The sequence below is a fragment of the Thalia democratica genome, chromosome 7 (assembly GCF_965202585.1).
Source record: "Thalia democratica chromosome 7, ktThaDemo2.hap1.1, whole genome shotgun sequence".
Taxonomy (NCBI): Eukaryota; Metazoa; Chordata; class Thaliacea; order Salpida; family Salpidae; genus Thalia; species Thalia democratica.
In genome coordinates this window covers 4,367,409-4,384,344 of record NC_139171.1, presented here as the reverse complement: position 1 = coordinate 4,384,344, position 16,936 = coordinate 4,367,409, and the positions used below count along the sequence as shown (strand labels likewise).

General features: G+C 23.0%; 1 protein-coding gene across 1 annotated transcript; it reads left to right on the top strand.

Moving 5' to 3' along the window:
• Positions 1-2,550: 2,550 nt before the first annotated feature.
• On the top strand, positions 2,551-16,174 carry LOC145840794 (solute carrier family 25 member 48-like). Its single transcript, XM_082948128.1, has 7 exons — positions 2,551-2,643; positions 3,680-3,798; positions 4,380-4,497; positions 4,809-4,912; positions 13,474-13,626; positions 14,688-14,914; positions 15,559-16,174. The coding sequence occupies exons 1-7, from the start codon at positions 2,577-2,579 to the stop codon at positions 15,764-15,766; spliced, it is 996 nt and encodes a 331-aa protein (XP_082804254.1). The 5' UTR covers positions 2,551-2,576; the 3' UTR covers positions 15,767-16,174.
• Positions 16,175-16,936: the final 762 nt, after the last annotated feature.

Below are 16,936 nucleotides of genomic sequence, written 5' to 3'. Positions count from 1 at the left end.
CTATATAAATACATAGAAAGAACTAAACTAATACATTATAAACTAAAATATTTAATGAAATTTATTTTACATCATCATAATCAATATAAATTATTGTATTAATATAATCACTTTTATATTGTAAATTAAAAGCAATTAAGTATATAAGTTTATTAGTTATGATATATAAGTTTAATTTTATTCATGTATTTATGAAAGACAAATTTTTACCCTAAAACTATGATTAAATAAAACTTCAAATGTATTATAATTTCAGCTTGATATTGGTGATCACCTCAAGTTAACCATAACCGACAATTGTTTATATTATAGCACATTACCTTATTTTTGTCCAGTGAAAAAAAGACTACACTGAAGAGCAGGACAAAGTACTGTTTTTTTGTTTATAATCTTTTAATAAATCTTAATAGTGTTTTTTTAATAAAAATTTAACATTTTTACTGTATTTTTTTTGTAGGTCAAGACAATTGTCAGTAGAATAAGTATTTTAAGCATAAAGGCATTTCAGCTTTGAAAAAAGTAAATAAGTCTTAGTTTTTAATGACACCAAAAGAAAAATAGTACAACATTTTTAAAGTATGTCTACACTCTTGGGTAGAAATAAAAAATAAAAATTGTGGTAATGATTTTAATATAGTGAAATATTTAATAAACATATGTAGTAAAAAAGCTCCTAAGATAATTATAAAGATAGCTCTTAATAAGTACATTTCTAAAGTTTTGACACATAAATACAAGGGGTTTTTAAAACAGAGTATAAGTATTTCAAAAAAAATAAAATTTTATAGTTTTAACTAACTTTCATGATATGTTATCTTGTTAATTTTTGTCAAAATTTACTGTTGCAAATGTATTTTCACCAATAGTTTTTCAAAAGGTTTTTTGTAAGTTTTTTTTGATGTTTTTACCATAAAAATAATTTAAAGTCACTATAAAATTTTACTATAAAAACTTGAAATTGTAATTAAAATTTGGCAAGATTTTTAAATGAGTTATCATAAGACTACATGAGATTGTTATAAAGTTTCACTACTTTATAAAACTGGTTCTCTAGAAATGTTTACACATTAATTATTTACTGTTAGAATGTAAAAAGTTAAAAAAAAATTATAAATACTATAAAACTCAAAAAAAAAGTAGTAAAACTTTATAATAGTCTCATGTAGTCTTATGATAACTCATTTAGAAATATTGCTAAATTTTAATTACATTTTCAAATTTTTATAGTTAAATTTTATAGGCTTAAAAAAAAGTTTTAAACAAAAAACGTAATATATAAAAGGTTCTTGATTAAAAAATTTCAAATTAAATACAAAGCTCTGCTACAAAATACTTTGTTTTAATTTTGTTAAAATGAAACATAAATGAAAGTTAAATAATTAGAAGCTTAGTTTTTAGATTTAATCTAGAGTATTTTTGAATTTGTTTTTCAGAAGGTTTCATTAATAGTGGTAAGAATTTTGATAATATATACTGTGCAAATAACTTGGAGCAATTTAACAAACATACTGTTATAGATTTTTATATAGTTTTTTTCAAGTTTTGAAAATTTATGTAGTATTTAAGGCAATAGGGGAAAAAGTGTACTTTGAAGAAAATTAACATTTGCTCTTATATAAAACCTTAAAGTAAAAACTTAATGACATTTTCAAAAATGTGAAAAAAATAGTTTATTGTTGAAATTTAGTCATTTTAATAAAAAGTATCTGATACAATTACATGGATCAAAAGATTTTTTTTTCAATTTTTTGAATTTAAACATACCTTATAGCTGAATTATTTAAATATTAGTAACACACTGAGTTAAAGAATTTGAAGAAAACTAGTTAAAAGCTGAAGGCAAAGATATATTTTTAGTAAAATAGCTATTTTTGTTTTTAGTTTTGGATTTTCATTAAAAAAAAACTATTAAACTCACTCACTTTGACCAATTTTATTGCAATAGTTACTTTGGATTTTGTTAAGAAGTAAAAGCTATCTAGTAGCTAAGATAAAACTCCACAAAGTAAAATCAATTTGTACAAAATAAGATGGACCCATTAGTGGCCTTAATATAGAGTTCAAAATAACTATTAAATATTGACAATATTTTAATGTCTTGTTACTGATAGCTTTTGGAAGTATTGTTTATTTTTTCATACATTTAATATCAAATGCATGCTAAATAAATGTACAAGTATTTAAATTACTAATTTCTAGGTTTTTTAAATCATTTAAAACACATTGCTTAGTTATATGAATGATTTGAATTTAATAATCTTAAATTTATATTTCAAATTACACATTTTATATATTTTGTTATAAGTACTAATAATGAATTTCAACAAAATTCTCAGCAATAAAGAGTAACCTTGTTTTATTTGTTATTAGCACAGCTTTAAAGTTTAAACGCACAACTAGTTTGCTGTCCTCATGAAGTAGTTTTTGTTACTAAGTTTAGCAGTAGTTATCAAAAAATTTAGGTGCATCAAACTATGATTTAAAAAAATATAACAAAAGTGTGAAATGCACTTGAGTAGAACTGATTGAAATCTTTTTTATTTCAGATTTTATATAAAAAGTATAACAAAATAACAATGAAACAAGAAGTTGCAAGAAAAAGTTGGTTCGATGGAGAACAGTTCGTCAGTGGCTGGGCTGGTGGTTAGTTCGAAAAATATAATATAATTATAAATTAAATTTTGAGCAGGTTTTACTGTATTAAAACAAATAAACTTGTATTATAAAATGAATAATAGTTCTATGGGGTAAGTTGTGGTTTAAATAAAATTGTTATATACAGTTAACTAAAAGCATTATAAATTATTAAAAAGTTTAGATGGAAGTTAAATTATATTAATACTTTTTTAAATTTTTTATATAATTATGTTTAGTTTTTTTATATTATACAAATTTAGTTTAAAGACACTATAACAAAAATAATTAAAAGTTTAGCTGGAGGTAAGTTTATGAAAAAGTTAAATTTTTTCTAACTTTTAGTATATATATGTTTGATATTTAAATGGAGTTATGAAAAATCTATCTCTTTTGAAACTAATTTCACTTTAAGTGTAATGTTTTCTTACAACAAATTGGAGAGAGACACTATGTTTTACTAAAAATAATTGTTATTCTCTTATGTTACAGCTACTAAACTGCCAGATTAATGTTATTTAAACAAGAAAATGTTGTCTAGTGTTGGCCAATAAGCATGTTCTAAAAAAATATTCAAGTATTTTTTTTCATAAATGAGTACTTTTCTTATATGTAGTTTATATACAAATATAAATATAATTACTAGGCCAATGCATTGTTTCATAACCATAATATATTAGTGATAATAAAAAGTTTTATTGTAAAAAAACAATTAATATTTGTACCAAAAATTTTTATTACCAGATGCATATCAGTAATTGTTGCCAACCCAGTATATAAATTAATAAAAATGTGATAAAAATGAGCTGCAAAAAATATGATATATTACTAATAATAACAAGCACAAAACATTAATAGAAACATAGTTAAAATCAGTTACATAAAATCATAACGTAGCAACAATATTAAAAATTTTAGTATTAACAGGCAATATATCAGTACTAGTTACTCATCCTGTGATACAATAAAAACGAACTACAAAAAATGTAATATATAAATAATAATAATAATAATAATAATAATAATAACAATATTTACATGACAGGTAGCATATCAGTTGCAGTAGCTCATCCTGTAGACACAATAAAAACAAGGTTGCAATCGAGACCTGGTGTTTATAAAAATATGAGAGACAGTTTCTCATCCATATACAGAATTGAAGGGGTTTGTTTTGTTATTGTAATAATGTTTGTTTGTTTGGATGTTAAGTAACCAATTTTAAGATTAATTTTATGTTTTTAAACTTTGTAAAACTTGATATTAACTTTCTTTTTGAGAGTTTCACATTAAAATTGATGGTTTTTTGTTAACACTTGTTTATTTAAGTAAATTTAATTTTTAAATTAAGCGAAGCATTTTATTAAGAAGCACACTTGGCTTTCTTAGTTAAAGAACTACAAACAAAAAAGCTATTTGTTTTTTCTTTGTAGTCCCTTTTAATTTATCTAGTTTTAAAAGTATCATTAAGAAAAGTTTAACCAATATGTAAAATAAAAAAAAAATAAAATGGTCTCTTAAAACTTTCAAAGAAAAAGGATATTTTTGTTTTATTTATTTATATTTTTAAGTACATTGTGTTTTATAGTAAATAAGTTTTTTATAATTATAGAGTATTTATAATTATTCAAGGTTATGAACTTTCATGCTTAAGAATCCTGTTTCTTATAACTTAACAATTGAAATATAAAGTTCTAAAAGCAGTTAATTAAACTTACAAATTTTTATTAGTTATGTTTTATAAACAGTTTAGAGGGTTTTACAAGGGTTTCTTCGCACCATTTTGTGTTCTTCCAGTAAACAACGCCATACTTTTCTACACTGAGGACAGATTCAAACAAATGGGTTTTGATGGTCTTCAAACAGGTAAATTTAAATATTGTTTTTGTTTTACAGATTTACAAATTTGTTTCATACATTGAAGAGCTGTTTTTCTTATGGTCATATACACATTTTTAATGTTTAATGTTTTTGGATTTTTTAAATCAATGTTTTTATAATAGTTCTTTTTCTATTTCAACTAGTTATTTTATTTATAACTATTTCCTTATATCAGTAACTGGATTTGTACACAGTTGATTTAAATTGTATATATTCTTACTCTCAGAAGCTGTAGTGTAAAGTTTATGATTAATATCCACTATAATTTATAAAATCAAATTTTATTATTGTTTTAGGAGCCGGAGCAGGATTTGTCCAGAGTTTTTTCACCTCGCCTGCCGAACTTGTAAAAACCCAACTGCAAGTTCAAGGTATGAAGGGGAAAATAGCTAGTGGGAAGGTTGGTGAAAAAAAAAATATAGTATTTTGCATACTATTTGTCTAACATTTTAGTGTATAAAAAAATATGTTGATAATAATATCGTTAGTATAATATATTTTGAATAAGTTAGTTACAAAAATTACACTGTTTAAATTGAGTCTTGAACGTTTATTAGTATATTGCAAAACAGAAAATTAAATTTAATTACAAAATTATTTATTATTAATAAAGTATGAATGAGTCAGTTATATAAACTTTTGCTGTTTTAACTGAATACTGAGTTATTAAAAAAATTGTAAGACTTTTTATGTTTGAATTTATAAAATGAACGTTTCTACATGTTTATGTTTTAGTTTTTAATAATTATTTCGAATTGAAACTCATTTACTTTTAAGAAATTCAACTTAATTACTTGTTAGTTGAACCAGATAAATTATTGATTAAAAAAGTTGTGTCCTGTTGTAAATCAAGCTGTTAAATTTAAGTCAGAAGTATAAATTTGCCAATTTTTTTTTGATTTTTTTTAAATATTTTGATTTGACAACAATTGTTGTAAGTATTTTTTTTTGAAAAATATTCTATACACTAAATTAAAATCAAAAATGTTTGAAAAATTAGTATAACAATAAAAAAAAAGTTAGTACTAACTTAATAAGATAAATGACTTAAAATTAATTTTTCATACTTTATGTTTTTGTTTGATAAGTAAAAGCTTACGAGAAATAGTTAGTTACACATTTTGAATTATACTTTTTCTAAAGACTTTTTATTGAAGTTCTTATTTAAAAAAATATAAATTATTTGTTATATATTGTTATCTACCATATAATGAATTGTTTTTATTGAGACTTGAACTATATCTATACAAAGATCTGCTGTCAAAAATGTTCTGTATCATTTTAATGATGTCATAACTAACTAGTTAAACTTTCAATTAGTAATTTGTAACTTCAAGTATGAATTTTTTATAACTTTAACTTACTATATGCTTTGAATTGTTGTTTTATTTTCATTAAGTATGATAATTTTATTAAAATTTTTTGTAGCAGTAAGAAAGCAGAGTCTTTTTTGGAGTTGTTTAAAAAAAATATTGACAAAAATAGGTTTTGTTGTTCTTAAAAAAATATTATATAAAAGTGTAATTGTGACATGGATCTTTATATTTTAAGTTTTAGCTTAATTTGGTTTCTTTTATTTGAAGTCTATTTCCTCAAGCTTAAGTCTATACATAATTATATAGTTTTAATAGCTTTAATTTCTAAGCACTCAATTACATTTTGACTGTTTAATTATTATATGGAAAATTACTTTATTATTATAATTAGCTTATAAAAAAAAATTCTGAATTATTTATTTTTTTATTGTTTATCTAAAATATTAAACCATAACTGTATTAGTTTTAATGTACAAAATTAATAATGTTGCTTTTGAAACTGTTTTAAAATGTTTGTAAAAACTAAACAGTTGGTTTAATAAAACTTTTAAGTTAAATTTTGTAAATGTATACTTGACAAAAATTAGTTGCAGAGTATCAAAGATAACGTTTGGTAAAATAAAATTGAAAAGAGAAACTATAGTTGCTTGTTAATATAACGAAAAAATGTTTATAGATAAAGATACGAAATCATTTGATAAAGACAAAACTTAGTATAGTGTATTAAAGATAAAACACAATAAAATAAAATTTTAAACATAAACTTCAGTCGCTTGTTTACATAACAAAAAAAGTATTTATAGATAAAAGCTAAAAAAAATTTAAATAAGGTTCTAGTTTTGATCATGTCATGGGGTTACTAAAGTGCGAAAAAAAAAACAAAGATTGTTTAGCATTTAGTATGTATTTTTAATGTGAAAAATATATTTAAAAAATAAAATTTCATTTGACTTTCTGCTCAATTTATAAACTAATACTTCTAGTTGAAGAAGTAAGAAATAAAAATAAGAAGTTTTTAGTTTTACTATATCCTTGAAGTTATTTAAAAGATTAAAAAAAGATTAAGAGTCATGCGCTGTAAAATGATAATAATAAAAAAACTAAAGAGAATGACTTATAAATTTGAAAAGCAAAGTTTTATTAAAATTAACTTAAATACTGCAACTAAGATCATACCATAAGTTTAATGGAGGTCAAAATAATAAGCACAAAGATATAGAGTATATAATAAAATGCACAAGCTTAAAATACAAATAGAGTAGACAAGCCAGATGAGTTAGCCAATGGAAAATTTGAGAAAAAATTTCCGGCGCACAGTGAGCATTATTACGTCACACGAAACGTGATACGTATACCTACGACGTGAGCCAATCAGAATTGAGTATTCATCACACACGTTTTCATGTGAGACTTGAAGTGATGTGCGGAAAATATGTGAAAGTTGTTAAGTAATATTTTGTATGTACTCATATGCTTTTTGAGGTCAATTGTTTTGTATGCTTTATTTGAAAAATATATTTAATATCCAATATTCAGTAATATTTTGTATGTACTCATATGCTTTTGAGGTCAATTATTTTTATTACTTTTATTAAAAAAGTACTATAGTTTAGTAAACTGAACAGTTTATTATTATTATTATTATTATTTTTAGATTAGTAGTACTTATTGAAATGCTTACTGATGTGGAAAATATGTGAAAGTTGTTGAGTAGTTTTTAAGTTTGTTCATTTATATTTAAGTAATTTTTTTGTTTACTAATTTTTTATTCTAGTTAAATAAGTATTTAAAAAAAAGCTTTGTAAATATCTTTAAAATTTTTAATTTATTTATAATATTGTTTATACTTTTGATATCAATTGTTTTAAAATTTAAACTCAAAATAATTCTTTGTCTTATAAAATTTGTGGTAAACTATTAATTGAAATCAGTTTATATAAAATTAGTAAATAGTTATTAAGCATTAAAGCTATATTTTAATCTACTCATCTTGTGTATTTGAGCTCTATGATTTTATTTAAACATCTTAATGAAATTGGTGACATAAAACAAGTAATTAATGTATAAAAGTTATTTTAAGTATGGGTAAAACGTTTGATATTACTAACAACTGTATTATGGCTCATCAAAGTTCGTAGAAAATTTTGTTATTGAGAAACTTATATTGAATTTTCCTTGGCTGAATTTTTATTTGTAACACAATTAAGAATTTTTCTCCTTCAGTTTTATACCCAGTTGTTTGTTTGCTTTTGATAAATTGTAATTTCTCATTCTTTTCAAGGGTTTTGTGTTTTTTAACTTATAATGGATTATTTTTTCTCAAATTTCTAAAGGTTTAAGTATTTGCTTGTTTACGTAATAATATTTGTGCTATCTGATTATTTGTTTATTGTTCTGCTATATACTTACTTTGTTACACAACTAAAGATTACTTACTAGTCAAATACATATTAAGGGCATAGGGGGGGTAAACACCCTTTTTTGGTTTTTGATCTTACTTTATATAGTTTTTACTAAGTTACAAGATGCTTTTTACAGATTTTAAAAATTCAAAATAATTTTTGAGATATAGCCGGTCAAAGTCGGAGGCAACAATAGGTTTCTTATGGGAGGCACAAACTAAAACAGCAAAAATAGACTTTTTCACTAAAAATCTATCTTCTCCTACGTTTTTTGAGATAACTACCTCAAACTTTCAGGAAACGTTCCTTGATATATTTAGAAAATTCTGTCGGAAGGAATTTTTTAAAAATTGAAAAATAAAAATTTTATAAAAAAAATAAACAAAAAAAACAGTTTTTTTTAGTTTTTTTATTATAAAATTTTTATTTTTTAATTTTTTTAAATTCTGTTCCGACAGAATTTTCTAAATATTGCAAGGAACATTTCCTGAAAATTTGAGGTAGTTAGCTCAAAAAATGTAGGAGAAGATAGATTTTTAGTGATTTCTAGTTATTTGCTGTTTTAGTTTGCGCCTCCCATAAGAAACCTATTGTTGCCTCCAACTTTGACCGGCTATATCTCAAAAATTATTTTGAATTTTTAAAATCTGTAAAAAGCATCTTGTAGCTTAGTAAAAACTATATAAAATAAGATCAAAAACCAAAAAAGGGTGTTTACCCCCCCCTATGCCCTTAAAAGGATTAATACTCATTCCAACAAGTTATTTAAACAACAAGTAGTTATTGAAGTCCATATTTAGTTTGTTTGGTCAATAATACCACAAATATACAATATATTTCAAAGTCCAAGTTTAAGTAGGCTATTTCATGTTTGATTAGTACCACAATATTACATGTTTATTTAATACAAGTACAAGTGTTTTGATGCAAGTTATTAAAGTACTGTTGTTAACTCGTTTTTTCTTTGCTGTTTATACATGATTTACAAAAGTTTCTTAACAAGTTACTCAAAGATCTAGTTTAAAGAATTTAATAATAAATTTATTTCTATTTGTCATTTCAAATGTCTAAATTTATATTTTATTAAATGTAAACAGTAAATGTGTGTGGGCACAAGTTTAAGTCCAACTATTGTTACTATTTATATTTATGAGTGTTAAATAAATATTATACAGTTGTACAGAAATCTAAGACAAAATTCATTCAAAAACATCTTTATTAAAGCAACAAACAAGTAAAATCGATTTCGGCTAACGCTTTTCAATTACTTTTGTTAGCAACTAATTTTAAGATTAAATTTTGAGTATATAAATAGTTAGAGGTTACATCAGAAAAATCAATTAACACTAATTAGCATAATTTGAGCAAAAATTAATTAGACATTCACAATTCATAAATGCATATATAAAACAGTTGATCAGTAATTTAACTAAGATAAGCAACATTAAAAACAAAATAAAAATAAGCGACAAAATTCAAATAAAATCTATAACAACTTATAAAGATTAGGTTTATAAACGTATTGTTGCTTACACAAATAACAACAATACGTTGCAACAATACGTTTATAAATCTAATCTTTATAAGTTGTTATAGATTTTATTTGAATTTTGTCGCTTATTTTTATTTTATTTTTAATGTTGCTTATCTTAGTTAAATTACTGATCAACTGTTTTATATATGCATTTATGAATTGTGAATGTCTAATTAATTTTTGCTCAAATTATGCTAATTAGTGTTAATTGATTTTTCTGATGTAACCTCTAACTATTTATATACTCAAAATTTAATCTTAAAATTAGTTGCTAACAAAAGTAATTGAAAAGCGTTAGCCGAAATCGATTTTACTTGTTTGTTGCTTTAATAAAGATGTTTTTGAATGAATTTTGTCTTAGATTTCTGTACAAGATATGTAGTACTAAAAAGTTATATTATATAGTTATTGAATACAGCTTTATAATTCTACAATAGTTGTACACAATTGTTTAATAAGAAAATACTTGTTAACTTTAACTACCTGATAAGTACTGTGAAGAAGCAAGAATTTCTGAATATTTCAACTTTTTAATAGTTTTACATAATTTTTCAAACACAAGTTATTAAGCATTACATAATTTTAATGCATGTAGTTCGTTCCAACTAAGTTATTATGCAATTTGAAAAAGTTTAACTGATTAGTACAAGTATTTAGTGATATTAGCAAAGGTATTTTGTAATACAAAGTTTGTCTAGGCGAAAATGCCAACAAAAGTTTTATAGATATAAACTAGTATAGAAGTTTATTTAAAATGCAGTTGAAAGGTTATTAAAGTATGTTGCGTTTCATATTGCCTAGGCAAAAATTTCCCACAAAAAACATTCTTTTTTTTTGTGCAAGTGATTGTTTTCAAATATTTTGAAGTTTTTAAATCATGTTATTAAAATAAATTATTTGTTTTCTGAAAACTAATAAGTTTACACATTTGCTTTTTTAAGAGAACTGTTTTATGAATTTTTAATATTAGTAGTAATAAGTTTTAACAAAAAAAAAGTATTATTTCACATGTTGAAATTACTGAAAATGTAAGTTAATATAAAAGTATTTATGATTTTTTACTTTAAGCTAATAAATCCTTATAAAATTTAGACCATGTGTAGCCTATTTTTATCTTTTCAAAGTAACTCATGTACAAAAAATGTTTTCTACATTGAATTTTGTGATTAAAGGTAACTATTGTGTAATTATAAAATATTAAACATAGTAAAAAGTAAAAAATTTTAAAAAGATTAATAAAATAAATAATTTACTAGTTTTCTTTATTATAAATAGAATAGCTAAACTTATGCAGTGAATAATATTTTATTTACTTATCATTAATAACAACTAGTTTTAATTTGGCTAAGTTTTAGCTTCGCATTTTACAAAAACATATTGTTATACAAAAATTATACTACAATGTTTTTATTCAATGTACTTGTACCTCTATCAATACTAATCATACTGTGTATATACTTGAAAAGTAATAGACAGTCTCACTGAAGTAAAAAAAAAGTAAATAAAAAACTAAATTAAAGTTGAAAAACCATAATTCTATGTATAGCAAGTAAAAAAATACGTCTTTATATGTTTTTTTGTAGTTTAAAATAAAAGTTTGTTTTCTTTATAAGTATTTTTAAACTGGTATAAAGTTAAATTGATATTTTTATTTACACAGTGTTACTATTTTTTATTTAAGTTTATAACTTGAATATTACTGTTCTACCATAATATAGACTAAGTTTTGAATAACTAGAACTTATATTATGATATTCAACTGTAATTTTGTTTTAAAATGTACAGCTTTTAGTATTAAAAACATTTTAATTAAAAAATTATGTTATAAAATTTTAGGTCATTTTAACTTTTTGAGTTTTTGAACTACCAAAATTTAAATAATAAATAAAGATATTAAAGCTATTACTTATGTTTAAATTTTCAACTGTTAACATTTTTTTTATATATATCTAGATATAGATTATAGTATTAAAATAATTTTGTTATAATAAATTTTGTCTCAAAATTACAAGTCAATTTAACTTTTTTAGTTCATGTGACCTTAAGTAGATTTTTCGGTTAAGACAATTTAAAAAATGTTAGTTATACAAATGGTTGCATATCAAGAGCTTATATACATTACCCTAACATAGCATAGTATATGTATTACGTTAATATATTTAATTTTTTATTAAATTACTTATAATTTTAAATATACAAAATGACAGCATAAAAAATAAAATTTACAAGTTTGTAAATAAATAATAAATAAATTGATATTTTTAAACAACGTTAGATTTTTATCTGGATTAGCGTTGTTATCAAGTTTGAATATAAAATAAGTTTTATTGTTTAAGAAGTTCAAACCAGTTTGTTTATTCGTAACAAATATGAATAGTTAATACGTTAAATAAAATTTAAAATTGTTTGATTAAAAATAAAATAACTGATAACGAGTTTATTAGTAACTGTGTTAAATTTACTTGCAAAAACAACTACCTTAATTTACTTAACACTATTTTGATAACAAAACTTTGAGTGTTTTTCAAGTTTACAAGCCTCATAAGGTTTACTCAAATAACTTTAAACTGATAAATTAAAAAAGTGTTTTTCTAAGTAAGTTGTGCTTAGTTTAATAAAAATTTCAAAAAGTTGTATAATTATGTAAAAGGGTTTTGTTAAATTTCTGTTTTTACATTAAACTACAAATAATCAAAATCACTTCAAAATAAGCTAATATAACTTTGCTCAATTAATTTTTTCAAGTACTACTGTTACAACAAACATATGAAATCACTGAACATGATTTAGCAAACTATCATTGGTAGCATTACCACTGTGAAACTATATTTTTATTATTAACTTATAATCTCTGAACAGTTTATTAAACTAAAGAAATAAGTTTAAAAATGGTTTCAATATTTTGTTAAATGTTTCTAGCAGAAAAAACAATCAAAAAATAGGTAAACTGTTGTATAAAAAAAGTAGCAGTTTTTAGCTTGTTTCTAAAGATAAGCACATTACTTAGTTTTAAGAAGCACGCATTCAGAAATTATATTAATTAAAATAGTTCTTTTATTTCTAAAGCAATACTCAATGGCTGAGATATTCAAAGAATATACACAATTTGTGTTTAATAAAATAAATATTCAATAAATAGTTGTTTTGTTTTTACAACTATACTCAATGGCAGAGATACACAAAGTTTTTTCTTAGTAAGTTGTGCTTAGTTTAATGAAAATTTCAAAAAGATTGTATAATTATGTTTAGGGTTTTGTTAAATTTTCGTTTTTACATTAAACTAAAAATAATCAAAATTACTTCAAAATAAGACTTTGCTCAATTAAAGAATAAAAGTTCAAGAACTTCATATAAACTGTTCAGGGATTAAAAATTAATTTTAAAACTATAGTTTCACATTGGTAATACTAACAGTGATTATGACTAACATGATTATGAATAACATGCATGAGACATTCAAACGCATATACAAAAATTATGTTTAATGAAATAAAAATTCAATGACAAATAATTATTTTGTTATTTACAGCTATACTCAATGGCTGAGATATTCAAACGAATATACACAAATTGTATTTAATAAAATAAATATAAGTAATAAAATAACTTTATTTTTTACAGATATACTCAATCGCTGAGATATTCAAAGAATACACAAATTACGTTTAACAAAATAAATATTAACTAACTAATAATTTAATTTCAACAGCAATACTCAATGCATGAAATCTTCAAACGCATATACACAAACTACGGTGTGAGAGGTATCTACAAAGGGTTGACAGTTACAATTGTCAGAGACATGCCCGCCTTCGCTGTCTACTTCTACGTGTTCTCATACCTTTCCGAAGATGTTTTCAATGTTAGTTTTATTTATTTTATTAATATTTTTAGTTGTTTTCATACCTTTCCGAAGACGTTTTCAATGTTTGTTTAATTTTTTCGATAGATTATTATATATGTTTTGATATCTTTCCGAAGATGTTTTCAATGTAAGTTTTATTTGTAAAAGTTATGAATGTTTTGTTCTAGATAAATTTTTGATATTACATTTATTCTATTTTTTATATGCGTTTTTTACTTATCTGAAGATGTTTTAAACGTTCTAATTTATAAAAAATGTTATAAGTATAAGCTTTATTAATTAACGTTTAGCTTTTTAATTAAGGGTAGAACTGAAATTAAAATTATATGTTTACTTTCATATCCTTAAATTTACAAAAAAAGTAGTAGAAAACAAAATAATCCAGTTCATTTAATTAATATTTGTTTACTAAACTTTTACGGAACACATTAACCGCTGAATTCCGTGTACGCAGTGTAAACTCAACAAACCATCAAAAAACGAAATATTTCGTCAGTAATTTGACCTAACGTTACATCAGTTGCCACTTGACATATCACAACTTCTCAATAGCGACCTCTAGTGGATAAATTTTACACAAATTACACGAACATTTTATCAAAATGAAGCGTATAAGTTATCTCAATAATATTATTAATGATTATTGCCTTAATTTAACTAAAAGATTATACAAGTTAAGAACACCGACTTTTACTTCTTAAGTAGCATATAACTAACACAAAAGATTAAAAAAAAAATTCCTATATTACAAGTATTTCATTCAATAAATGACCAAATATTTCACGTATTATAAATGCCGGCAAATTTCAGCAATATAATTTAACTAGATATGACTAGCATAAAAATCTTGAAAATAATTAGATACATTTAATTGTTTAAATTTTTCTATTGTTCTTCCACTTATTTTCTAAAAGATTTCACACTACTTTACTTTAATTGCAGAACATTTATTAATTGAGTATCATATAGCTAATATAAAATACCCAACATATAGTGCATGGAAATAAAACTAATGAGATATAAACAAAAAGTTGTTTAAATAAAAAAACTTATAACAGATAACGAACTACTTCACCTTATACGGGTTGATAGCAGCAACATTCAGTGGAGGTATTGCAGGATGCTCTTCGTTCGCCTGCAATTATCCGGTTGACGTCGTTAAATCGAGGGTGCAAGCGGATAAAATAAGCGGGCACAAAACTAAGTACAATGGTGCGTACGATTGTTTCAAGAAATTGTACAGGAGCAAGAAATCAGTGAGGGGAAAATGTAAAGTTTTCTTCAGGTTTGTTGTTTGTTTTTTACTTTAACATATATCGGGCATGAAATGTTTTCTTTACCTTTTTATTGTAGCTCTAAAGTTATAAACTTTAAATACAAAATATTTAAAAGTTTCGGTTTGTGTTTCATATAATAAAAGAATAACGTCTCTTGAGTGTATATATGTGTGTAAGTATTTTTTTTTACTTATACCTTCACTTACTTTATTATGTAAAACAAACTTGAATTTTTTTTTCATCAAACTAACAAAAAAAACTTTTTGTATGCACTAAAATTTAAGGGGCAGCAGATCAAAATTCCATAACTCTGCCAAGGATATTTTTAGATTAGATTTTGGTTTAGTAGTCAGTGGCAATTTGTTACATATTTTAACTGATAAAAGTTTTAAGAACAGATGTTAATTAATTAAAAATTAAGTAACATTAAGTTTTACAGTTCAAGTTTATGGGGTAAGTTTAAATGTTTGGGACTAAAATTAAGTTTAGCAGTTGAAATTTAAGTTGATATATGGTTTAATAAGATAGAGCTCGAAGATTAAAGTAATGTTTATTCATGCAAAATTAATGAAATTAATAAGTAAATTAAACTTTCTACATACAAAACTTTAATTTCTTTAACATTATTATAAAACACAATATTTTTCAACAGTGGTTTCAACCCAACAATGGTGAGAGGGTTCATACTGAACGGGATAATGTTCTACTCAATAGGCTGCATAAAACAGTACATGCAAATGTTGCAAAATGATAGCACGGATGAATACACCACGGGAAACTCCCTGATTGAAAACTCGTCCAAGTGGAACGCTGTGGCAGAAAATTTAACTGCTGATCTGACGCTCAGAAAAGACTTATAATATTTATTATATATTGATTTTTTACTAGGGACGCATTTTTCCTGCCATTTTCGGGTTTTGTCCATCAGAACGTCGTTTTTAAATTTAAAAAAATTAATGATGTTTTTTACAAAACACAAAATGAAAACAGCAAAGAAGTTTGATTCGAAAAGCATTTTAGTGAGGTGTTGTCATATAAAATAAAAAGTAAACAAGCTTATTCTGTAAAATTAAAGTTTTTTTTATTAAAAGGTTTAATTAAGTCTACAATCTACATACAATACTACCAACAATAAATTAAAACATGTGTTGTATTCATATTTAGTTTTATTCATTACATCAGGTATTCAAACTAAAAGGTTTAATGTTTCACAATATTTTCTTTATATACAACATAAAATGCACAAAAAGTTTTCATATTGCAATAAAAATCATCTTAGTTTGGCTTATTAACCTTTATTTAACTTAAATTACACAATTTTTTTTAATTTATATTGCTTTTTTACATTTTAAATTAATTAACATTGAGTTTTTACCAATCTAATTGTATTCAAAATTAGTTTCTTTTTTTTATTTTAGGTTAACATTAAAAAAAAACTTTAATAATCAACATACAAACGTTACAACTGTTTTTTATGTATTTTTTTTTGTAATTTTATTGATTTTTTTTTCATACAACAATAATGACTTTAGATTTTTTTTTATTAACTCAAACTATCTATTAATAATAAGTTGCAAGTTTCAAAATCATAAGCAAAATGAATAATTTAAAGCTTGTTTTATTTATTGCATTTTTTTACAGAATATGCATAAATTTGATAAGCTTATATGTTTTTTTTATCAATACCTCTATTATTTATCCGATATTTATAAAAGTTGCTGAAAATTAAGTTTATATTTTGAATTGCTTTTAATATTATTCAAAGAATGGTTGCCTTATTGTTTGTTTTTGTTATTTTTATTAATAAATTGCACATACAAATGTTTTATTTTAAATAATAAGTAGTTATAAAGCGTTGGTGTTTAATAAAACAAAATTATTTTTTTCCAAATAGTTCAAAATGTGTTCATATTTTATAATTTATTTGAGTGTTAGTCAAATTTATTCAGCGATTAAAAATTTTTAAATGTACAAATTCAAGTTCTACAGAAAAATAAAACTGTGTGTAATTAAATATTTGGTTTACTACC